Source organism: Heterodontus francisci, chromosome 1, assembly GCF_036365525.1.
Source record: "Heterodontus francisci isolate sHetFra1 chromosome 1, sHetFra1.hap1, whole genome shotgun sequence".
Classification (NCBI taxonomy): domain Eukaryota; kingdom Metazoa; phylum Chordata; class Chondrichthyes; order Heterodontiformes; family Heterodontidae; genus Heterodontus; species Heterodontus francisci.
Window position 1 is genome coordinate 176,510,026 of NC_090371.1, and position 26,752 is coordinate 176,536,777.

Sequence of the window (26,752 nt, forward strand, 5' to 3'; positions counted from 1 at the left end):
TGAAATGTAGTGGCCGAGGGGGAGTATATTGAAATACAGGGCAACATGGCAGGCAATTTGGGCACAGAAAAGTCCCAAAAGTAATCTAACCAAGACCAAAATGCTTTAGTTTTTTTTCACAGTGACTGTTGAGCTCCTGGTTTGACCTGTATGTTAGTCAGCTTAATGAATTAGAAAATATTGGAGTATCATCACAACTTCCAGAGATGGGATCATCACAGTTTAATAATGAGGTGTACAATTTCACAAAAGTTGACACTTGTGAAAAAGAAAATGTTTTCATCTGCAGTAGCACTCTGGGTACTTTACTCCTTGGCCACACAGATTACAGTCTATGCACAGGTGACACAGCACAGAATCAAATATATTGGCTTGGATATCTACTGAGGTGGATTATATAGGCGGTGGGGGGGGGGGGAGGTGGAGGCTGTGGATGGAGTTTCAGACACGAAACCCGCAGGGATGGGCTTCCTGCATGCTGTGAAGTCCTAACTGCACAGCTAGCGTCTTTTGGTCCTGACAGGTTCCTGCCTGGCAGTCAGCCTGATTGACAGGGTTGGATTCCAGTAATCTATGGGGAGCACTCTGGAGCAAACCACAAGACCATGTATGTCTGATCCATTACCCTGATGGGGTGGGAGGGGAGATATCCAATCCCAGAACAGAGTGGGGTTCCCATTCCAAATCCCAGGGGTGAGGGGTTTGGGGAGGGGGTGATATCTCATCCCCAAGGTCTTTGTAATGGGTGGGTCTGATGGAAGGGAACTTGGAGGTCTGGAGGGAAACTCTCCTGCTCCTCCTGACCCACAAGCAGTGCTGTGAAGGCGCTTACCTTTTCCCTAAGGCTGTCCTCACCTCCCTTCAGCTTCTGGGTTTCCCGAGGCCTGGGAAACCCAACCACCCACTGTAGAACCTTCAAAGTAGGTTAATTATAGGCTATTGCAGCATCACCTTGGAATGCAAAAATAATCCTTGGTTTCTTTTCTCTCCTATAAAATGTCTTAAACCCCTTTCCCCTGTCCCCTGCAGCCTCCCTCCAACAATAAATGTAGGGAGCTCATGGGCTTCTTTGTCACTAAGATTGAGATCATCCAATCAGCTGCCTTTGCCATGTGCCCCCCTCCCCTAGCCCACCGGGGCAAACTTCCTATAATGTTCCCCCCCCCCACCCCTGCCGCCCTCCCACCAAGCCTTAGCCCTGAGCTCATATCTTTCTATAGTTTCTCTCTTATCTCCCCTGTACCCTCTCTGGGGCTCATCTTGTCCATGAGAACCACTTCCTGTTCCCTCGAACCTATTCCCACTAAACTGATCACTCAGCTTCCCCTTCTGGTCCCCACGCTAGCCGATATTGAAAATGGTTCTCTTTCTTCAGGTATTACCCCTCTCTCCTTTTAAATCTGCCGTCATCCCCCTCTCCTCAAAAAAAACAACTCTTGACCCCACTGTCCTTGCAAACTACCATCCCATCTCCAAACACCCTTTCCTCTCCAAAGTCCTTGAATGTGTTGTCACCTCCCAAATCTATTCCCATCTTTCCTGGAATTACATGTTTGAATCCCTCTAATCAGGTTTCCGCCCCGTCACAGTACCAAAATGACTCTTACTAAAGTCATAAATTACGTCCTATACGTCTGTGACAAAGGTAAACTTCCGCTCCTTATCCCTCTCGACCTGTCTGCAGCCTTTGACACGCCACGCCATCCTCCTACAACACCTCTCCACTGAGTCCAGCTGAGTGAAACTGCTCTCATCTGGTTCCATTCTTACCTAGCTATTCGTAGTCAGAGTATCATATGCAATGGTTTCTCTTCCTGCTACCGCACTGTTACTTCTGGTGTCCCCCAAGGATCTATCCTTGGTCCCCTCCTATTCCTCATCTACATGCTTCCCCTCAGCGACATCATCCGAAAGCACAGTTAGTTTTCATATATAGACTGCTGACACTTGGCTATACCTCACCACCACTTCTCTCGACTCCTCCACTGTTGCAAAATTATCAGACCGCTTATCCAACATCCAGTACTGGATGAGCAGAAACTTATTCCAATTAAATATTGGGAAGACTGAAGCCATTGTTTTTGGTTCCTGCTCCAAACTCCATTCCCTAGCTAACGACTCCATCCTTCTTCCTGGCAACAGTCTGAGATTAAGCCAGTCTGTTCGCAACCTTGGTGTCAAATTCAACTTTGGTGAGCTTCCAACCTCATATCAGTGCCATCACAAAGGCCATCTATTTCCACCTCTAACTTCCCCCTGTCTCAGCTCATCTGCTGAAACCCTCATTCATGCCTTTGTTACCTCTAGACTTAACAATTCCAACATGCTCCTGGATGGTCTCCCACGTTCTACTCTCCATAAACTTGAGGTCATCCAAAACTCTGCTGCTTGTGCTTTAACTTGTACCAAGTCTCTTTTCCCTATCACCTCTGTACTCGCTGTCCTACATTGGCTCCCAGTAAAGCAACGTCTTGATTTCAAAATTCTCATTCTTGTTTTAAAATCCCTCCATGGCCTCACCCCTCCCTATCTCTGTAATCTCCTCCAGCCCCACAACCCTCCAAGATATCTGCACTCCTCTAATTCTGGCCTTTTGTACAACCCTGATTGTAATCGCTCCACCATTGGCAGTTGCGCCTTCAGTTGCCTCGGCCCAAGCTCCAAAAATATGCTTTATTCATAAAACTTGTGATAATGCATTACATAACTGTTCAAATTTAACACTACATAAAGTGTAATACAGATCAGTTTCTTTCAATACAGTGCATGAGGCGCCTCACCACACTTGCCATTACAGGTTATATTTACAATATACATTTACATTTCATGTCAAACATTTCCTGGTGTATACAGCTTGAGGGGTTTTACGCGATTTCCAACCTCTCAGTATACTATGGAGGGAGGACCTTATACAGTGGCCTTTCCCCATTGAGCTTTGCGGTGGCTGCCCCAAGCTTTAGTGCATCCCTCAGCACGTAGTACTGCACCTTAGAATGTGCCAATCTGCAACACTTGGTCGTCGACAGCTCATTGCACTGGAAGACCAATAAGTTTCAGCAGACCAAAGAGTATCTATCACCGAGTTGATGGTCCTCCAGCAACAGTTAATGTTTATCTTGGTGTGCGTTCCTAGGAACAGCCTGTAGATCACTGAGTCCTGTGTTATGGAACTGCTCAGAACCTTGACAAAAACCACGACATCTCTTTCCAGTATAATAAAAGCAAAATACTGCGGATGCTGGAGATCTGAAATAAAAACAAGAAATGCTGGAACCACTCAGCAGGTCTGGCAGCATCTGTGAAAAGAGAAGCAGAGTTAACGTTTCTGGTCAGTGACCCTTCTTTCCAGACTTGCTTTGCAAAGACACATTTCAGAAGGAGGTGGGCGATGGTCTCTTCTCCACCGCAGCCACCTTGAGGGCAGCGTGTGGAAATGGTGAGACTCTGAGCGTGCAGGAAGAATCTGATAGGGAAAGCCCTTCTCACCACCAGCCAAGCTATGTTTCTATGCTTTTTTGAAAGTTCTGGCGATGAGGCATTCTGCCAAATGACTTTGACAGTCTGTTCGGGGAATCATCCAACAGGATCCACCATCTCCTTTTCACATAGGGTCTTGGACATTACATGTGGACCACTGCCTGATGGACTTGTGGTCAAAGGTGTTTTTCTGTACAAACTTTTCCACAAGGGATAGGTGGTACGACACAGTCCAACTGAATGGACCGTTCCGTGGCAACGGGGCCAGACATTTCCTACACAATACTGGGGACAGATAGACGACGGCATGTAGCAATACTTGGTATTTGTGTACCAGGAGTCTACGCTTAGCTGCACACAAAGGTGGCCATTAGGATGAGGGCGACGTTGGGTATATTTTCTCTGACTCTATTTAGAGGTTTGAACATCATATCCCTGCGGACACAGTCCATTTTCGATCTTGAGATAAAGTGGAAGATGGCTTGGATGACCACCATGGTGCAGGAGTGGGGTATGGGCCGGGCCTACACCATGTACAGCAACACCAAAAGTGCCTCGCACCTGATGACCAGGTTCTTATCCACAATGGAGATGGAGTGCCGCTCCCACGTGCCCAATTTATGTTTCACCATGACTACTCACTCCTTCCAGTTTTTGGCGCATGCCCTGGCCCCTCTGAACCATATCCTCAGCACCTTCAGGCGAAGGGGACAAAGGATTGGTCGGCCCATTTCCCAAAGAACATGACCTCAACCTCGACCTCACCCCAAGCTCTGGAATACCCTCCCTACATCTCTCTGCCTCTCCAATTTGCTTTCCTACTTTAAGCCACTCCTTAAAACCTACCACTTTGACCAAGCTTTTAGTCATCCGACCTAATAGAACAAAGAACAAAGAACAGTACAGCACAGGAACAGGCCATTCGGCCCTCCAAGCCTGCGCCGATCTTGATGCCTGCCTAAACTAAAACCTTCTGCACTTCCGGGGACCGTATCCCTCTATTCCCATCCGATTCATGTATTTGTCAAGATGCCTCTTAAACATCATTATCGTACCTGCTTCCACCATCTCCCCCGACAGCAAGTTCCAGGCACTCACCACCCTCTGTGTAAAGAACTTGCCTCGCACATCCCCTCTAAACTTTGCCCCTCTCACCTTAAACCTATGTCCCCTAGTAACTGACTCTTCCACCCTGGGAAAAAGCTTCTGACTATCCACTCTTTCCATGCCGCTCATAACTTTGTAAACCTCTATCATGTCACCCCTCCACCTCCGTCGTTCCAGTGAAAATAATCCGAGTTTATCCAACCTCTTATCATAGCTAATGCCCTCCAGACCAGGCAACATCCTGATAAACCTCTTCTGTACTCTCTCCAAAGCCTCCACATCCTTCTAGTAGTGTGGCGACCAGAATTGTACGCAATATTCTAAGTGTGGCCTGACTAATGTTCTGTACAGCTGCAGCATGATTTGGCAATGTTTATACTCTATGCCCCAACCGATGAAGGCAAGCATGCCGTATGCCTCCTTGACGACCTTATCCACCTGCGTTGCCACTTTCAGTGACCTGTGGACCTGTACGCCCAGATCTCTCTGGCTGTCAGTACTCCTAAGGGTTCTGCCATTTACTGTATACTTCCCACCTGCATTAGATCTTCCAGAATGCATTGGGCGGCACAGTGGCGCAGTGGTTAGCACCGCAGCCTCACAGATCCAGCGACCCGGGTTCAATTCTGGGTACTGCCTGTGTGGAGTTTGCAAGTTCTCCCTTTGTCTGCGTGGATTTCCTCCGGGTGCTCCAGTTTCCTCCCACATGCCAAAAGACTTGCAGGTTGATAGGTAAATTGGCCATTATAAATTGCCCCTAGTATAGGTAGGTGATAGGGACAGGTGAGGATGTGGTAGGAATATGGAATTAGTGTAGGATTAGTATAAATGGGTGGTTGATGGTCGGCACAGACTCGGTGGGCCGAAGGGCCTGTTTCAGTCCTGTATCTCTAAACTAAACTAAATCTCACATTTGTCCGGATAATATCTCCTTATGTGACTCAGTGTCAGACCTAGTTTTATAATGCTCCTGTAAAGCACCTTGGGGCATTTTATTATGTTAAAGATGCTGTATAAATATAAGTTGTTGTCATTGTCATCGTCCCACCTCAGGATAACCCAAATATCGGTGAGCTGGAGCTGGTTTCCTGACCTGCTGCAGAATTTTTCCCGATTTAACGACCCTCCCCCCCACCTTCCCCACCACCCACACCTAGTCCCACGCATTAACCCTTGATAAAATTCACCTTGTATTCTTTATTTCATTTGATCTCTGTGGTCATTCTATTTGTTGCAGAACTGCACCTTTCACAGTCAGTTCATTAGAAAAAGAAAGTACAGCAGTTTAATTATGCACAAGGCGGCACAGTGGCGCAGTGGTTAGCATCACAGCTCCAGGGACCCAGGTTCAATTCTGGGTACTGCCTGTGCGGAGTATGCAAGTTTTCCCTGTGACCGCGTTGGTTTTCGCCGGGTGCTCCGGTTTCCTCCCACAGCCAAAGACTTGCGGGTTGATAGGTAAATTGGCCATTGTAAATTTCCCCTAGTGTCGGTAGGTGGTAGGGAATATGGGATTACTGCAGGGTTAGTATAAATGGGTGGTTGTTGGTCGGCACAGATTCGGTGGGCCGAAGGGCCTGTTTCAGTGCTGTATCTCTAAATAAAAATAAATAAATAAAGATACCCGTCTCAGGCAAGATCCCTGCACATCTCAAAATCGCTGTCTTCCATTTTGGCAGCGAACACATTTCCAGGGGAGATTGGCATAGGAGATTACGATGCAAAGTTTGTCCCCCCTTAATGATTTTATGCCTAAAGAACTGGCATAATGATGCAGAATTTCTCCCCGATTGAATGAAGAGCCGTATAAAACAGAATTGCTATCACAAATTCTTCAATCCGTAATTTTAATATTTTGGATTTTTTTTTGTTCAGATTCATTTTAAAAGTTCTCTGGGCATTGAAAGCCAGTGGGCAATTGTGGAGATTCTTCAGTTATGTGTGTTTGGTTTAGGATTCCTGCAGTACATTGCCTTAATATTAATTACCTTTTACCTTTGTTTAACAGCCCACCATTTTCTGGCTATGACCAAATGACGATCTACACCTTGATTCTCAAAGGAGTAGAAAAAATGGATTTTCCCAAGAAAATAACAAAGCGTCCAGAAGACATGATTCGTAGGCTGTGCAAGTAAGAGGAAAAATCTTTTTTTTTTAAACAAAGTTATGATGTATGCATCCATGGACCTGGATGTTGTGTATTTCATTAAAGAGCGATGAGGAGATTAATCATTCAGAAAGTATTACTATTCAACCAGAGTCATTACCATAAACTAATATAAAAGCAACTGGTCAGCTGTATTTATTCTCAGTAGGAATTTTTAAAAAGGGAATTAAATATAAACTTGAAAAGGAATAATTTGCAGGGCTATGGTGTAACAGGAGGGGAGCAGGATTAATTGGATAGCTCTTATAATAAGCTGGCACATGCAAAATGGGTGGAATTGCCTCCTTCTGTGCTGTATTATTCTATAAATTCCCAACTTTTTTGCATCACATGAGAAAAAGATGACTGCTAATTAAGTCATGCCCATGTTCATTTAAATGGAAACAAATTTGTACTCTAAAGACATATCTATTATCCCATGGTATGATGGGTTTATTCAAATCCGAAAATTGATTTTAACTCCCAGCAGGGAGTTGTACAGGGGGAAGGGTGAGAGGAATGGCAAACTATCAGGCCTCCTGCAGCCTGAGGTTTAGGAAATTTTAGCAGTCAAACCTGGTGGGAAGAGCTAGCTGGCCAGCGGGCAGAAGTTTGGTTAGGCTAAGGCCACTGCTTGGGGGTCTGAAGGAATGGCCCTCAAGTAAGTGGCTGTGAGGGGGGGGGGGGGGTTGGGAGGGTAGCATGGTCAAGTGAAGGGTAAGGAAAATTGGGGCAGGAGGTACAAAAGGTTTCCTTGTGGGGTCACGGGAGCCCTCCTGCTTTTCCTGGCTCACAAGGAAACAAAAAAATTAGTTTAACTTAACATTCTTGGCCACTTCTGCTCTTGGCTCCTCTTGCTCCCAGGTTGGCATGGTGGAGAATCCACAACAACCTCTCATGGATTAAAATTGATTCTGATGTTGTCAGTGTCTGATCTGCATATTTAAAGAAGGAGCCAGTTGTTTTCTGGTGGGTGCTCCTCTTACCTGCTCAAAAGAGGGTGTTATAATTTCAGCCTGCGGGGTAGCGGTGGCATCGATGGGGAGAAGTCGCTACAGACATCTTACACACCCAGGTCTGAATTTTATTAGCGCGCGGCACATTGTGGCAGTGCGCTTTGAAGTCGACGGCCTGCCCGCACTGAGCGGCCGCCGGCAAGGCCCCACGATATTTCGTATGGGGGCTCGTTAGCATCATTGCGACGCACTGTCCCTCCCATATTAAGTGGGGAGAGGCAGGACATCCGGCACAGTGAGGGACCTGTGTAGCAGGTGCTGGGGCCATATTTAAAGTGCCTCACAACCTGCTTCCTGACAGCTGTCAAAGAAATACTCACCTGACTGTTGAAGAGTGGGGCTGCTGTCAAACTGGCAGCAAAACAGAAAGTGCTGGAGAAACTCAGCAGGTCAAGCAGCATCTGTGGAGAGAGAAGCAGACCAACTTGACCAAGTTCACAGACCTGAAAGTTAACTCTGCTTCTCTCTCCACCAATGCTGCCTGACCTGTTGAGTTTCCCCAGCACTTTCTGCTTTGCTGCAACATACTTACCCTGCTGTGACCCAGTGTCCTGTGAAGTTGAGATCCTCTTCTTCCACTCAAGTGTAACATTCCTTCTTGTAGGCATGCTACACTTGGGTGAATAATCTTAATTTTGCACATTCCAGCACGTGAGACTTAAATGTACCATAAAAGGCAAACACACAACAGAAATAAAACCATAATTGAAGAATATCTACATACTATGGGCTTCTAATCATTTGACTGTGAAATGCTGCAGACTAATATGCATTTGGAATCTGTATTCATTTCTCTGCTGTTATGTGAAAAGACATGTAACTCAATTAACTGATCTTTGTAAAAAAACCAGGAAAATATGTTCATACTCTAACTGCATTGCCAACTAGAAATATTACATCAATAATCATGATCAGCTGCTGTAGAAGCAAAATGTGCGTGAACCTGTAATAGATCTGTAATAGATGAAAACCTTGGCAACAGCATAGATTTCCTCACTAGTCCTGCATTGTTTTTCAAACATATGCAAGACAAACCTTGCAGCCAGAAGTTAGAGCAGTTACACTGTGGAGTCACCTTTGCATGTAAAGGACCAGACCAAAAATTGAGGATGGCAGAGGGGTACCCTAGGGTGGCCTCACAGTTCAGCGATGCCTCTCTGCTCACTCTCCTCCAGGCTGTGCGGGCAAGGCGGGAGGTCCTTTTCCCCAGCGATGGTAAGAAGAGGCCCTCCTGCCTGAACAAGGCAACCTGGCTGGAGATGGCAGAAGAGGTAAGTAGCTGTGGGGCCATCCGGCGTCAAAGGGTCCAATGCTGGAAGAGGATGAACAATCATTCCCCCAGCCAGCTGGGGCCCTCTAGGCCTCGTGTGCGCAGAGGACGACCGCCAAAGTCATCCACAGCCAAAGGGCAATCAGATCAGCAGCCTTCCTCCAGTCAGGCTGCTAGCACAGAGGTTGCACTGAGAAGGGATACACGCAAGTGTTTAAAGAGAACACAATGACACAAATGGGAATGCACGGGTGTCACAGCAATGCAAATACGTCTTTCACTAAATGTTCCTCACCAACATGTCTTTTTCTGTGTGAATGATGTGTGCCAGCATGTAGTGCCAATGTCACATTCCTTTGCACTGTTGGCCCTTCAGGAAAGCCAATGTATGCAGTAACATCATTGCCATGCCACCATTACTCATGAGCGTCTGCACGGATGCAATGACATGGACATTGGCTCAGTCAGCTGCTGCCTCTAATAGTTTACACAGGGATGCTGCAGATGTGGACTGGTGCACAGCAGATGAGCAAGGGTGATGTGTGGCTTGCAGAGCTCATGTCGGTTCCTACGGAGCCGACAGCCTTTGTCTGATAAGCCACTGCTGTACATCCCTAGCTCACTGCCAGCCCTGCGTGCAGAGCCTGGATGCCATCAGCCCTCCCATGTGCCTTTCATATTGTAAGTCCTCAGCGTCCTCATACTCCTCATCATGCCAGGCCTGCCCCCTATAGGGTACATAGTTGTGCAGAGCACAGTGAGCAACAAAGAAAGGAGCTGGCCTTTTCGGCCTGTAGTACAGGGCATCACCCTATCTATCCAGGCATTGGAAGCACTCTTTCAGCATGCCGATCTCCTGCTCAATGGTGGCTCTTGTAGCTCAGTGGCTGGCACCTCTGCAGCAGTGGTGGGGTCTCTCATTGGTGTTAGGAGACATGTCTGCAAGGGATAGCCCTTAACTCCAGGAAGCCACCCCTCCATCTGAGCCAGTTCAGTGAACGGCAGTGACAGTTGGGACTGGCGCAAGACCCAGGTGTCATGGCAGCTGCCTGAGAAGCGGGCACAGATTTGCTTGAAGCATCTCCAGTGATCATGTACCAGCTGCACCTAGATTGAGAGGATTCCTTTAATGCTACCGTCTGCAGGTGTTAGCCTGGCAGGAGGCCTGATGGCCACATGGGTGCAGTCTATGAACTCCAAAACCTATGGTTCTCCGGCAATGGTGCTGAAACCAATGGCCCTCTGGACCTGGCTGTTAGGGTCCCTCCTGATGCGGACATACTCACTAGCCCTCTGGTGTAGGGCATCGGTGACCTCCCTGATGCAGCGGTGCACTGCTGACTGTGTGACCCCACAAAGGTTTCCGGTGGGCCCCTGAAATGCTGCATAGGCGTCAAGCTTAAGAGCTGCTGCCACTATGAGGACTGCTTGCATAGGGTGCGCACTGAACCCCATGGGCTGCAGGTGATCATTGAGCAGGGCACAAAGACGTGTCACCACCCTCTCTATATGCACAAGTGCCTCTGACACTGGTGCTCTGACATCCGATGGCATGTCATGTGGGTCCTGTAGATGCACGGCGACTATACTGGTGAGCTCCTCTTGGGGGCTGCTGCTCATGACCGGGGGCCTCTACATGGATCACACCTGCCTGTTGATTTTGCCTCCGGCGCATACAGATCCTCAGGAGAAGTGGATCACACAATGTAGGATGAGCCAGATCCATATCTATGTGATAAATAAAGTTATTTCCTTCACTAATCGAAGGCTCCTAATGGAGCAAGCATTGTTGTTGACGGGTACATCAGGTGCTTTCATGGATCAACTATGTGGCATGGCATGGCATAGCCCACCTTTGCTCTTATTAAGAGTGGCACAGCATGACCACATGAAGATTCTATTAGCTGCATCGATTGCCCCACCAGCCAGGTAACCTATACACTCCTGCCGGTTCTGGCACCCTCCCCACACACAGGATGACTAGAGTGCCATTGCTCCTTCACACACACAAATGAACAATGGCACAGAGTGGACACCATTCATGGAGGGAGGGTACGCAATACCTCTGTTCATGCCTACAGAGCTTTGCCTCCAGTAGTCCCTCCACCTCCCTTCAAGTATGCAGAGTTCAGACCCCTGTATATTTGGACTTACCTTCACTGTGGACTATTCCTGGCTCCGGTATCCCATTGGCTTCTCAGGTTCGTGAACGGCGCGGCATGTGACGGCCGCCTGTTCAATGTAAAATGCGGAAGTGTGGATTGAGAGGCGGCGGGATGCATAATCAGGAGAGGTCCTTTACATATTATTTACCTCCATTTACCTCCTCTCTCCTCACTATCCCAGGCCCCAAACACTCCTTTCAGGTGAAGCAGCGATTTACTTGTACTTCTTTCAATGTAGTATACTGTATTCGCTGCTCACAGTGTGGTCTCCTCTACATTGGGGAGACCAAGCGCAGACTGGGTGACCGCTTTGCGGAACATCTCCGCTCAGTCCGCAAGCAGGACCCTGAGCTTCCGGTTGCTTGCCATTTCAACACTCCCCCCTACTCTCATGCTCACATCTCTGTCCTGGGATTGCTGCAGTGTTCCAGTGAACATCAACGCAAGCTCGAGGAACAGCATCTCATCTACCGATTAGGCACACTACAGCCTGCCGGACTGAACATTGAGTTCAATAATTTCAGAGCATGACAGCCCCCCACTTTACTTTCATTTTTAGTTATTTTTTCTTCCTTTTTTTTTGCATTCCTTTTTACATTTTTTACAATCTCTTTTTGCATTTATTTCATTTCATCTTAGTTTGTTCAGTTTGCTTACCCACTGTTTATTTCAGGTTGTTTTTCTTCAGGTTTGCACTTGCTGATGTTCAATATTCAGTATATTCACACCTAATCTGTACTAATGCTTTGTCTTTCAACACACCATTAACATATTGTTTGCCTTTGCTCCGTGACCTTTTGGTCAGCTATGTGGCCTGGTCCAATCTGCACCTTCTCCTTTGTTATCTCTTGCCCAACCCCCACCTCACTTGTTTATAATCTGTGACTTTTCTAATATTTGTCAGTTCCGAAGAAGGGTCACTGACCCGAAACGTTAACTCTGCTTCTCTTTCCACAGATGCTGCCAGACCTGCTGAGTGAATCCAGCATTTCTTGTTTTTGTTTCAGATTTCCAGCATCCGCAGTATTTTGCTTTTATTTACATATTATAATTGGGTTGCTGCCGCTGAGCGGCGGCGAGGCTGCACCAAGGTCCCATCGCCGGCAGTAATATGCAGTGGGGCCTTCTCAGCGTCATGGGTTGAGGTGGGCCTCTCCCGCAAGTATTTTACAGGCCACCTCTGCCACGATTCACGATGCCGAGGGGCTGGTAAAATTCAGCTCCCAGTTTCTGCCAAGCAGATAGGGTTAAAATCAGCCCTCAGATATTTATTCAAACAGTATATGTGTCAATAGGATATTATATGCCAACTAAACATTAGCATCTTTAGTGATACTGAGAGAAATTTCGTCTGTGTGCTATGTGCAACTTAATTTTAATTGTATAATTAAAGAACACAGTTACTATTTCACTGCAAAGAGGAAATTTTTCCCCTGATTTGCTACAAAGTAAATGTTCCTTCAGAGAGAGAATTACACTTGGTAGACAGGCGTTTGACAGCTAACATTGCTTCAGTGATCTCTGAAGTCTGTTTCTGTGAAAGGTAATCTGATTAATTGCTTTGTTCTTCACATGTGCTACTGAATTCTATAAAGAACAAAGATCTGTAAAATTGGACTCTATGGAACAGGCTAGCATCAACATTTTTTTAAAAATTCATTCATGGGATGTGGGCGTCACTGGCCAGGCCAGCATTTATTGCCCATCCCTAATTGCCCTTGAGAAGGTGGTGGTGAGCTGCCTTCTTGAACCGCTGCAGTCCATGTGAGGTAGGTACACCCACAGTGCTGTTAGGAAGGGAGCTCCAGGATTTTGACCCAGCGACAGTGAAGGAACAGCGATGTAGTTCCAAGTCAGGATGGTGTGTGACTTGGATGGGAACTTGCAAGTGGTGATGTTCCCATGCATCTGCTGCTCTTGTCCTTCGAGGTGGTAGACGTCGTGGGTTTGGAAGGTGCTGTCTAAGGAGCCTTGGTGCATTGCTGCAGTGCATCTTGTAGATGGTACACACTGCTGCCCTGTGCGTTGGTGGTGGAGGGAATGAATGTTTGTAGATGGGGTGCCAATCAAGTGGACTGCTTTGTCCTGGATGGTGTCGAACTTCTTGAGTGTTGGAGCTGCACCCATCCAGGCAAGTGGAGAGTATTCCATCACATTTCTGACTTGTGCCTTGTAGATGGTGGACAGGCTTTGGGGGGTCAGGAGGTGAGTTACTCACTTCAGGATTCCTAGCCTCTGACCTGCTCTTGTAGCCACGGTATTTATATGGATACTCCAGTTCAGTTTCTGGTCAATGGTAGCCCCTAGGATGTTGATGGTGGGGGATTCAGCAATGGTAATTGAATGTCAAGGGGAGATGGTTAGATTCTCTCTTGTTGGAGATAGTCAAAACTGGCCTCAAGAGCAGAAGCTAAAATTTTCATCTGGTTTAGGTAGTAGACTATCCTTAATTTCCCTTAAGTCATTGGACGGAGTCTTACTCACTTTAAAAATAATCGCGGGTCAGGACCATTTCCAGGTATAGACCCTGCACACTGGTAGCGAGTGTGCCAGCAGAGGACACCTCTGTGTCTGCTGTCCACTGAAGGATGGTGGGCCACTTCCTGAGGCTCAGGCCCCATCAGCCTTGGAAGGACTGCAGCCCCACTACCAGAGGTATATGCTGATGCTGTAGGATGGGGACCGTGAGGGCAACTCCATCTTGAGGCACCTTTTGCAGACTTTTCCATTTCTTTAAAATAAACTGTGGTTGCAGCTGCCAGGCCACCACTGTGGAGGGGAATCCCCATCACTGGTTGGCCTTTGGCCGCGGCTGTGGCCCGCTGATTCTAGTGGCTCCTGTGTTGGTGGTAGTGGGGGTGTTAAACATACGAGGCCTCGCAGACCCTCAACCAGCTGCCTCTAGGCAGCTGCTGGGCTTTGGCCTCAGCGGGGGGCCTGTCCACTGCCGGAAAGATCCCAGCAGCATCCACAATCTGCCCACAAGTGGGCTCTTACATATTCAAATAAGCTACCCGTTGCTGCTGGGCAGGTAGCCCTTGCCGGTTTTACCCCACCTCTAGCAGGACCGGCCGGAGGCGGGAATTCATCAGCCTGCCAACCCGATACCTTCCCATTCTACCTTACTCCTGGTCTCGGCCCCTGGGCTAGCAAAGGGAAATATCAACTTGGAGGCCAGAAATTATATGAGTGGACAAACATTTAAAGGGTTAGTATGATTTTTCTCCATCTGCTGTTTTAACAGAAGGTTAACCCATTTTAAGTGTTTTTTTTTAATAGGATCTAGGGTTCCTGTTCCTGACAGGCATCTGCTGCAAAAGGGGGTTTGTGGATATCAAGTGGAGACAAGATTGAGCTTGGTTGTGGTGCTCTACTGTCAAGAACCTGACCAAACCTCACTGTCTATGCTGATACAAAGAATGAGTACTGGAAGACTGTAGGACCTATGAAACCATAGTCCAGCATGAGGCAGCAATTCCAGGGGAAAGAGAGAGAAAACTGGGGGAAAAAAACATTATTTATTTTTCTGTGTTATCCTTTACTGCAGACAAAACCCAACTGAACGCCTTGGAAATCTGAAAAATGGAATAAATGATATAAAGAAGCACAGGTAACTTTTATCCACTAACACTTGCCAAGCTTTTAGAGACATTGGGCTGAAACTTGACGGGGATGTACTGTTGAGTTTTGACTCCATAGTGTGCGTAGTTTTGCGTTAACAGCTTCACCACCCAGAAGTTAGCCTAATTGACAGTCATGGTTTTCAGTCAGGTGGGTGCACTCTGGAAGAGACCGCAGCCGCAGGCAAGTCGCCTGCTGCGCGTAGTGAGAACCTGAAGGGGGGCCCGATCCCTGACCCCAGTGGAAGGGGCACAATCCTGGACCCCAGTAGAGGGTGTTCAATCCCTGACCCCAGAAGAAGGTCTGATCCGTAACCCAGTGGGCTAGGGTAGGAGTGTATGGTGGAGCTTGGGTGGCTGGGGAATGGGTGGGTGGGAAGCACTGATCTTCTTTATGAATTTGTTCTCGCCTCCCTTCAGCTGCTGGGTTTCCTGAGGTCTGGGAAACCCAGCTTGCCATTGTAAAACCTGCATAGCAGATTAAATCAGGCTGGCAGCCTCATTAAAATATTTAAATTGCCAAACTGCCTGCCCCTTGCCCCGCCTCCATTAAACCTAGAACACAAGAACACAAGAAATAGGAGCAGAAGTAGACCATATGGTCCATCAAGCCTGCTGCACCATTCAATATGATCATGGCTGATCTTGGGCTTCACTTTCCTGCCCAGTCCCCATATCCCTTGATTCCCTGCGAGACCAAAAATCTACCTATCCCAGCCTTAAATGTATTCAATGATGGAGCATCCACAACCCTCTGGGGTAGAGAATTCCAAAGATTCACAACCCTTTGAGTGAAGTAATTTCTCCTCATCTCAGTCCTGAATGATTGACCCCTTATCCTGAGACTGTGTCCCCGTGTTTTAGATTCCCTGACCAGTGGGAACAATCTCTCAGCTTCGACCCTATCAAGCCCTTTCAGTATCTTGTATGTCTCAATTAGATCGTCTCTCATTCTTCTAAACTCCAGAGAATACTGGCCCAATTTAGTCAGCCTCTCATCATAGGACAACCCCCTCATCCCAGGGTCCAAATTAGTAAATCTTTGCTGCACCACCTCCAGTGCAAGTATATCCTTTCTTAAATGTGGAGACCAAAACTGCACATAGTATTCCAAGTGCGATCTCACCAAAGCCCTATACAATTTTAGTAAGACTTCTTTATTCCTGTCCTCCAATCCCCTTGCAATAAAGGCCAACATGCCATTTGCCTTCTTAATAGCCTGCTGCACTTGCATGTTAACTTTGTGCCTTCCTTATACGAGTACCCCCAAGTCTCTCTGAACATCAACACTTACCAGTTTCACACCTTTTAAAAAATATTCTGCTTTTCTATTTTTATGACCAAAGTGAACCACTTCACACTTCCCTACAATATACTCCATTTGCCATCTGTTTCCCACTCACTTAACCTTTCTATATCTCTTTGCAGCCCCTCTACATCCTACCCGCGGCTTACCTTTCCAGCGAGCTTTGTATCAGCAGACCTAGATATATTACTCTCTGTCTCATCATCCAAGTCATTAATATAGAGTGTAAATAGCTGAGACCCCAGCATTGATCCTTGCAGCATCCCACTATTCACTGCCTGCCAACTTGAAAATGCCCAATTTATGCCCACTGTCTGCTTCCTGTCTGTTAACCAATTCTCTATCCACACTAATATATTACCCCCAACACCATGAGCCCTTATTTTGTCTATTAATCGTTTATGTGGCACTTTATCGAATGCCTTTTGAAAATCCAGGTATACTACATCTACTGGTTCCCCTTTATCTACCCTACTAGTTACATCCTCAAAAATCTCTAATAAATTTGTCAAACAGGTTCTTCCTTTAGTAAAACCTGCTGACTTGTTCTAATCATACTATGCTTTTCCAAGTGCCATGTTAAGACTTCTTTAATAGTAGTTTCCAGCATCTTCCCAAAGACTGATGTTAGGCTGTACCTCCTTTCTTAAAAAGCAGTGCAACATTTGTCAACTTCCAATCTGATGGGACCATTCCTGAATCTCAGGCATTCTGGAAAATCATAGCCAGCGCATCCACTATCTCTGCAGCTATCTCTTTTCAAATCTTACTCCCTCAAATTTCTCCAATACTTTTTCTCAGCTGATATCAATATCCTTAATTTACTCACTCTTTTTAGCCCCTAGGTTACTGCATATTCCTGGTATGGAACTTGTGTCTTCTACTGTGAAGACAGGCACAAAATATTTGTTCAATGCCTCTGCCATTTCCTCATTCCCCATGATGATTTCTCCTGTTTCTGCCTCTAAGGGACCAATGTTTAGCTACTCTCTTCCTTATAAAAGTTCTTACAATCTGTTTTTATATTGCTGGCTAGTTTACTCTCATATTCTATTTTTACCCTTTTTAGCAACTTTTTGGTGGTCCTTTGCTGGTTTCTAAAACACTCCCAATCCTCAGACTTGCTACTATTTTTTGCATCATTGTAAGCCTCTTCTTTTAGTCTAATACTCTCCTTAACTTCCTGAGTGAGCCACGGATGGGTCTTTCTTGACAAGTTTTTGTTTTTGAACAGAATGTACTTTTGTTGAACCCTTTGAATTGTTTCTCTAAATGTTTCCCATTGTTTATTTACTGCCATACCTTCCAGTCTATTTACCTGATTAACCTTAACCAGTTCTCCCCTCATAGATTTGTGATTGGCTTTATTTAAGTTTAAGATTCTTGTTTGTGATTGAAATGTGTCACTTTGAAAATTAACATGAAATTCAATGGTATTATAATCACTATTTCCCAGTGGATCTTTTACTCTGACATTGCTTATTAACCCTGCTTCATTACACAATACAAGATCTAAGTTAGCTTTATCATTAATCGGTTATACAATTAGATTAGATTAGAGATACAGCACTGAAACAGGCCCTTCGGCCCACCGAGTCTGTGCCGAACATCAACCACCCATTTTATACTAATCCTACACTAATCCCATATTCCCAACAAACATCCCCACCTATCCCTATATTTCCCTACCACCTACCTATACTAGTGACAATTTATAATGGCCAATTTACCTATCAACCTGCAAGTCTTTTGGCTTGTGGGAGGAAACCGGAGCACCCGGAGAAAACCCACACAGACACAGGGAGAACTTGCAAACTCCACACAGGCAGTACCCGGAATCGAACCCGGGTCCCTGGAGCTGTGAGGCGGCGGTGCTAACCACTGCGCCACTGTGCCGCTCCAGGAAACTGTCACAAAAGCATTCTACAAATTCATCTTCTAGACCACTGTTGCCAATTTGATTGTCCCAGTCTATATGCAGATTAAAGTCCCCCACAATTAATACATTATCTTTTTTACATGCTCCAACAATTTCCCATTTAATGTTCTGTCCAATAATATAACTACTGTTCGGGGGCCTGTAAACTACTCCCACCAGTGCTTTCTGACTCCTGCTATTCCTAATTTCCACCCATCTTGATTCTACTTCATGATCTTCTTCTGTCCTTATGCCATCCATTACTATCAGGGCTACCCCTCTTCCTTTGCCATTCTGTCTCTCCGAAATATTGTGTACCCTGGAATATTCATTTCCCAACCTTGATCTCCTTGTAACCATGTCTCAGTAATGGCAATTAGATCTAGATCTTTTACCTCTATTTGTGCCACAATTTCATCTATTTTATTACAGATGCTTCATGCATTTGGATAAAGGAACTTTAATTTCAATTTCTTATCTCTATTCCCTGCAATGACCTTATTTGCCAATGTACAATTTTTGTTAAACTCTCTGACCCTTCCTGTCCCATTCTGTTGCCATATACCCACATCACTATCCCGCTCTGATGCCCTGACCTCTCTCTTTGGATTTCTAAATGTCCCTTTACCCAAACCCTCCCACCCCGCCATAAGTTTAAAGTCCTGTCTGCAGCCCTTGTTAGGCGATTAGCCAGGACACTGGTTCCAGCCCAATTCAAATGAAGCCCATCCCAATGGAATAGCTCCCTCTTCCATGAGTACTGATGCCAGTGCCCGAAGAATCAAAATTCCTTCTTCCCACACCACTCTTTTCTGATTCTACCTATGTCATTGGTTCCCACGTGGACCACGACAACTGGATCCTCCCCCTCCCATTCCAGGTTCCTCTCCAGAAGTGAGGAGATGTCGATGGGTTGGAGTCAGCTTAGGGTCGTGTTTGAGATGTTTAAAGTTTTAATATCTCTGCAAATTGACAGTTTGCCGATCAGCTCAGAAAATACTATTAAAAAGATTCATCCCCAGGTCCAAGATGGGTATAAATGAAACACGATTCATATACTTTGAAATTGGATCTGCTCCTTGTACAACAATCCAAGATGCCTTTCCTAGTGAAGATAAATCTGTGACCTAAACTCAGAGATGATTATTTTAGTGATAATAACTGCATCATATGTGTGACATGATGTGATGTGCTCATGAATTTGCAATTTGGACAGGTAGCTTTTTATACTTTCTGTTGGCCTTGTGGCTGATAGTGAGGAAGAAAGCTGTAGACTACAGGAAGGTATCAATGGACTAGTCAGGTGGATGGAACAGTGGAAAATGGAGTTTATTCTGGAGAAGTGTGAGGTAATGCACTTGTGGAAGGCTAACAAGGCAAAGAAATACACAATAAATACTAGGATACTGAGAAATGTAGAGGAACAGAGCAGCCTTGGAGTGTGTGGCTACAGATCCCTGAAGGTGGCTGAACAGGTAGATAAGGTAGTCAAGAAAGCATACAGGATACTGCCTTTATTAACCGAGGCATACAATATAAGCTGGGACGTTATTCTGGAACTGTATGAAACACTAGTTAGGCGAGAGCTGGAGTACAGTGTGCAGTTCTGGTCACCGCAGTATAGGAAAGATGTGATTGCACTAGAGTACAGAGGATATTTACCAGGATGTTGCCTGGACTGGAGAATTTTGGTTGAGGATAGATTGGATAGGCTAAGGTTTTCTTTGGAACAGAGGAGGCTGAAGGGAGACCTTATTGAAGTGTATAAAATTATGTGGAGTCTAGATAGACAGGATAGGAACACCCTATTCCCCTTTGTTGAGGGGTCTATAACTAGGAGATATAGATTTAGTGTAAGAGGTAGGAGGTTTAAAGGGGATTCAAGGGGAAATGTTTTCACCCAGAGGGGAATGGGGATCTGGAACTCACTGCCTGAAAGCGTGGTAGAGGCAGAAACCCTCATAACATTTAAAAAATACTTGAATATGCACTTAAAGTGGCATAACCTACAAGGCTTCGGACCAAGAGCTGTAAAGTGAGATTAGGCTGGATGGCTCCTTGTCGGCCGGCACAGACATGATGGGCCAAATGGCCACCTTCTGTGCTGTAAACCTCTATGATTCTATGAGTCTATGATTCTATGAAAGTTAGGCAGTTAAATAAATTGGCAAGGCTCAGATGTTCCTTTCGATATTTTCTCTCTTTATTGATATTTTCTTTTCCATTTTTAAACAGTAAATCAATTGTAACAAAGGCACAGAATGCATTTCTACAGTCCATCTCTTGTGGTCATATTTGCATTTGTTCATTAATTTTCTCTTGCAATTGAAGAATATTAAACCAAATGCAATATATTCATAAGTAGCCCAATAAAACAGAATAAGGTAGAGTTTGGACAGTGGGAGAGAGAATAAAGAATCATCCTACTGATAACTAATGCAAGCTGAAAAGTTACTTGTTTATTTAGAAATATAAGAGATCCATTGCCAGCAGAGGTATGGATTTTAACAGACTCAATGGGCTAGTTCCATTCATTTTGCATCCAATCTGTCATAATAAATACTGCTTTAGGGAACTGGTCTCTGATGTTCATACAAAATTAAGTTGATAGATAAATAATTACATCAAAATGAGGTGGAATTTATTTTTATTTAAACATGAAAGACGTACAGAATGCATTTTGCATTGATACACCTTCCTCTTTGAAGTACCTCATGCTGTGAGGAGTGGTATCTAAATTGGGTGGGATGCACTAGTGGTGTTATTACTGTTGCATTGGTTCAGTATTTTTATGATTTATATCGGTGTTGAGCCACAACATGAAAACGTCCATGTTGTGCTTTGCTGACAACCACTCTTATTCTGGAGTTTTCACTTATGTATTCAGTCTATTTAACAGCTTGCTGCAACAAAAATAATTTTTTTCTGGAAAACACAAGGCCAATATGAAAATTTTCCCATAGATCAATACATTCACAAACATGTCTTCCTCATTTCCTGCTGTTTTGTGCAGCAAAAAAGCAACAGGAGTACACAAGAAGTTAAATAATTACTGAGAGTATTTTAAAAACACTGTATCCCCATAATTTCAGAAAGAAAACAAGTTTTGTGCTTCACAATGTGATAAACTGAATTATTTTCATGATTTTTATTATATCTGTGATTTTTTTTTAGGAGCAGTGAGAAAATCAAATTTAATTGCTGGCAATAACTATGATCTCTAGTGACCCAAGATCATGTGACACTATCCCTGCAAAATGGTTGCAAAGTAGGTGACTGAACGTCACTCAACTTAAAACACCACATGAGATTTTAAAAATTTATACTAATCACCTCTTTCCTTTGGAAGTCTTTCCCACATTGCTATTGGTCTGGTGGAAATTATGCTTTATATAAACAGAGCTCAGCCCTACACTGGTGCATTTTTTCATACTAATTTCTTCTGTTATCTTCTTCCTGTTCCTCAATCGTTTTTGATTTTTAGAAATAAGTATTCCATTATGCTACTGCTAGGCAAAGAATTTGGCTTCTCACCGAGCAATGTCTTTCCAGCCTGGGCCATCAGTCATTATGCATTTTCATGTTATCTACATAGTCTACCCCAATCAAAACTGGAATTAGAAAAGCGAGTTAGGTGAATCATCTTTGGGTAAATTGTGTCACCAATCTTTCCCACAAGAATTTGTACATATTTACTTCATCTACTTTGCTTCAGTTTGGGTTTGAATGTCATTTCTTGCAGCATTTATTTCTTACCGCTAATCAAAAACAAAACTCAGGAATGCTTAGCCTTTGAGTTCTGTAACTGAGATAACATTTAGCTCACTCACTTTGATCTGCCAAATGCCAAGTTAAAAATTCATAAATCATTATATGATTTGGTTTCTTCAAGTTAGACAACCATTTTAGACCAGAATATTCAATTTCCCGATTGGCTAAAAACAGTTCCAAGAGAGGTTTTGGGAAGAACATGGGCCCAAGTCAATCAGGAATAATAGAATAGTTAAGGCAAGAGAAACCAGATATTATTTAAACTTGAGAAGCTAAATGCAAAAACAAGAGTTGAACTAATTTTTGAAGAATCTGTACTATGTGAGATTGGGGAAATTGAGCAGACGATTTTACCTTTTGATCACTGTTCACTGATGATTGCACAATGTTCAGTACATTCGTGACTCCTGAGACACTGAAGCAGTCTATGCCCACAAGCAGCAAAATCTGGACAACATTCAGGCTTGTGCTGATAAATCGCAAGTAACATTTGCACCACTCAAGTGCCAGGCAATGACCATCTCCAACAAGAGACAATTTAAACATCTCCCCTTGTTGTTCAAAGGCATTACCATCACTGAATCCCCCACCATCAACATCCTGGGTGGGGGGTTACCATTTGCCAGAAACCTAACTTGACCAGCCATATAAATACTGTGGCTACCAAAGCAGCCCTCTTGATCAGCACCCCAAAGCACAGTGGCAGCAGTATGTGTACCATCCAAAAGGTGTACTGCAGCAACTCATCGAGCCTCCTTCGACAACACCTTCCAAACCCGTGACCTCTACAGCTAGAAGGACAAGGGCAGCAGATGCATAGGAACACAACCACCTGCAAGTTCCCCTCCAAGCCACACATCATCCTGACTTGGAAATATATCGCCATTCCTTCACTGTCACCACCTTCTCAATGGCAATTAAGGGGAGATGAGGAAAAGTTTTTTCACCTAGAGGGTGGTGGGGATCTGGAACTCACTGTCTGAAAGGGTAGTTGAGGCAGAAAGCCTCAACTCATTCAAAAGAAGTCTGGATATGCACCTCAAGTGCTATAATCTGCCAGGCTATGGACCAAATGCTGAAAGGTGGGATTAGAATGGGTGGAGCGTTTTTCAGCTGGCACAGACATGATGGGTCAAGTGGCCTCTTTCTGTGCTGTAAACTTGCTATGATTTTTCTATGATGGGCAACAAATGCTGACCTTGCCAGCGGCACTCACATCCCATGAACAAATAAAAAGACATTATTTCAAATGTTTAGATGTAATTTTAGTAATACACTATTCTAACAGTACGAAAGCTACATCTAACATCTCAGGGCATTGTTCTTCTAATATGTCAATTTTTCAGCATCACAATGCATGGCCCTTATTTGTAAAGATAAAAGGCAAGTCAAAAGAACACAGAATTCTCTAGGATCTCTGGAAGCTCTAAGGGTTAATTGCTACAGTTGGATTCTTGGGCTAGCATCATATTATTTCTCAAGGTTGTATCAATGCTGCATTCATCTTTTCTCATATACCTAACAAGACCTCCCAAGAAGTCGATGTGAAACATAACTGGGAAATGGCATTTGAAGAGACTCGTCATGGTCCTCCTCAAAGTAATCTAGCTGACCACAGACATAGGAAGAAATTCAGATGCTTGCCTGTCTTTAGCCTAAGCACTGGCATGGACCTGTTGGGTCGAATGGCCTGTTTCTGTGTTGGTGATGGTGGTGGTGGTGGTGGTAAACGGCCTGCCTGCCCGAGGCCAATCAAGGCCCTTTAGTGGCCACTTAAGGGTCCTCGCCCACCTCCACGGGTATTTTACCCATGACAGGGAGGCATGCTGGGGATGTGAAAGGCTGCCCAGCAGTAGCTGCCAGCCTTTCCGTGCCCTGGGGTGGGCCATGGCAGTCGGGATTGAGGGCCGTCCCAGCCTCCCAACCCACCTCTGGGACCCAAGACGCACCCCCCCCGCCCCCCCCACCAAACGACCACTCCAGCCTCCCAGCCTCACCAGGGAAGGACCGATCTCCCTGCTGAGGCATGCCCAATTTACCTCGTCTCCCGCTCCATCTGGTCGGCTGGGCTGCAGTCCCAGCAGTGGCCGCTGCTCCTGGTGGCACTGCTGGGACTAAGAGCAGCCGACCGCTGATTGGTCGGCAGCTCACTGAGACGGGACCTCCTCCCTCAAGCGGGTAGAATTCCCGCCTCGGAACAATTAAAGCCTGGGCACCCGTAAAATACGAGACGGATCCCCAGGCTAGGCGGAAGCGGGTTCGCCATTGACTTTTACATTGGTGGCGAATTCCCGTCTGCCTAAGGTAAAATTCCGCCCACTGTATAAGAAACAATAATATACAATTTGATATAACCGAGAATCACAGGATCACAAAATTTTTACAGTACAGAAGGAGGCCATTCGACTCACCGTGTCTGCACTGGCTCTCTGAATGAACAATTCACCTAGTGCAACACCCCCTCCTTCCAACCATAACCCTGCACATTCTTCCTTTTCGGATAACAGTCTTATTCTCTTTCGATTGCCTCGATTGAACCTGCCTGCACCACTTTCTCAGGCAGTGCATTCCAAACCTTAAAAGCTTGCTATGTGAAAGTTTTTCCTCATGGCACTTTTGCTTCTTTTGCCAATTATTTTAAATCTGTGCCCTCTTGCTATAATGATGATGAGATATATAGGTGCAATTCAATGTTATCTTTGGCTCAGTTAGTAGCACTCTTGTCTCTGAGTTACAAGATTCCAAATTTAAGTCCCTGTCCAGAGCTTGAGCACAAAAATCAGTGCTGACACTTCACTGCAGTCGTGAGGGAGTACTGCACTGTTGCAGGTGCTGTCTTTCAATGAGATATAAACCAAGGCCCCATCTGCTTGTTGGGTGGATGTAAAAGACCCTGTGGCACTATTTTGAAGAATAGCAGGAGAGTTATCCCAGGTGTCATTGGCTGTAAAGTGCTTTGAGATGTCTGGTGGTCATGAAAAGCACTATATAAATGCAAGTCTGTCTTTCTTTCTAGTACCCATTCTGACGCATCACATACTTAGAGGATGACCCTTCTATGACCTTTATTCCTTTTTTTAATACCCAAGCTTACATTTGTGAGCTAAAATTGTGTTGTCCAATTAAATAAAGGAGGCATTTAAATAATATATTTCATTTTCTTCATCTGCAGATGGTTCAGTGGTTTTAACTGGGAAGGATTGAAAGCCAGAACATTATCATCACCGTTAAAAAGAGAGGTATTTGTGCTCATTATTATTTTACTTCTGATGTAAGAGTGTCATGATTTTGCAGACTGTTGTACTCTGTTATATTGGGCTGAATTTTATACCGCCCCAGTGGGTCAGTTGGTGGCGTGGGGGCAGCGTAAAATTGAACGGGAGGCTCCGGGACGACTACCCGCTGCGCTCCCACCTCCTGTCAACTTTACGGCGGTTGGGCGGGGCAGGAGGGGTGGGGAGCAGCCCGCCCACCCGAGGCCAATCAAGGCCCTTAAGTGGCCACAGTGGCCTGCCTCCACGGATATTTTACCTATGGCAATTGGGTGTGCTAGGGATGTGAAAGGCCACCCAGTGATAGCTGCTGGCCTTTCGGCGCCTCAGTGGGGTGGGTGGGGGGGGCGCCATGGCAGTTGGGCACAGGGTGCCCGATTGCGGGCCGCCCCCGCCTCCCAACCCACCCCCGGGACCCAAGACGCACCCCCCCCCCCCACTCCCTCCAAATGACCACTGCAGCCTTACCAGGGAAGGACCGATCCCCCTGGTGAGGTAAGCCCAACGTACCTCATCTCTAGGCTCCATGGCGTTGGCTGGGCTGCAGTCCCAGCTGTGAGCACCGTTCCCGGTGGCGCTGCTGGGACTAAGAGCTGCCGGTCCGCTAATTGGGCAGCAGCTCACTGAGACGGGACCTCCTCCCTCAAGTGGGTAGAAATCCCAGCTCGGGACAAATAAAGCCCGGGAACCCGTAAAATGCGGGATGGATCTCCGGGCTAGGCGGAAGCGGGTTCGCCACCGACATTTACGTCAGTGGCGAATTCCCGTCCGCCTAAGGTAAAATCCAGCCCATTGTTTCCTTCATAATAAATGGTGCTCAATTCAGATTTGCTAGCTCAATAAAGAACTAGATGTCCACCTATTCATAATCAATGATATGTTATTCTCACCCAACATCATATTGAAAATAATGGTAAAGAACAATTTTCATTTTGTTGTAAACAAGAATTAATCATTGTGACAGGAAACGCTGTCTAATCTGATACTGTTTAGGTTAATAATACAGAAATGCTATATTGGAGTTAGTTTTCCAATTCCATTGACCTCCAAAAATTGATGTCAAAAATTGCAGACAGTAGCAGAGGTTTCCTCACCACCAAAGCATACTTGAAAAATTGCCACTATTATCTATTAATGCAATTGGCATTTAAATTCAAAGAATCTATAATAGTGACTTGCGTAGAATATTGGTCAACTTGCACTGATGCAGAAGAGGGTAATCAATTGGGGTCAGGGTAAATGTATGTTGGTGCAACACAGCAGGAGATTTACTCTGCATCTGACTGCAACATATCACCCCAGTGAGGATCTGATACTGACACTGGGTGATCGATTTTAACCTTTGGGCTGTTGACCAGTGAGTGCAGAATGCTCATCTTCCCGTTTCTGCCTTGAAATGACTTGGGTGTCATTTCCATGCTGCTCGTGAGCTGCACACCTCCTAATATATGAAGCACTGCAGCTTGCCGAGCCCAGCCCGACACAATATCAGGTGGCTTGGGCATTATGCCACTCCGCAGGCAGGTTGTTGAGATGGTGAGCAAAAATGGAGAGAGGGAGATCATGGATTAGCGTCAATAGGGCAGCAAGTTTCCCAACCCCATTTTGAGGTCATTAATACTGATTTGGCCAAGTTAAATTCGAGCCTTTAGTACCCAAAATGCTCATCTGAACACTAACATTT

General features: G+C 45.4%; 1 protein-coding gene across 1 annotated transcript in view; it reads left to right on the forward strand.

The window, feature by feature from the left end:
* Nucleotides 1-26,752, forward strand: part of prkg2 (protein kinase cGMP-dependent 2) — a 126,756-nt gene that overhangs the window by 96,160 nt on the left and 3,844 nt on the right. Inside the window, exons 15-17 of the mRNA XM_068015103.1 lie at nt 6,593-6,715; nt 14,729-14,791; nt 24,969-25,035. Of these exons, the coding sequence (XP_067871204.1) occupies nt 6,593-6,715; nt 14,729-14,791; nt 24,969-25,035 (253 nt within the window). The remainder of the gene's footprint in view (nt 1-6,592; nt 6,716-14,728; nt 14,792-24,968; nt 25,036-26,752) is intronic.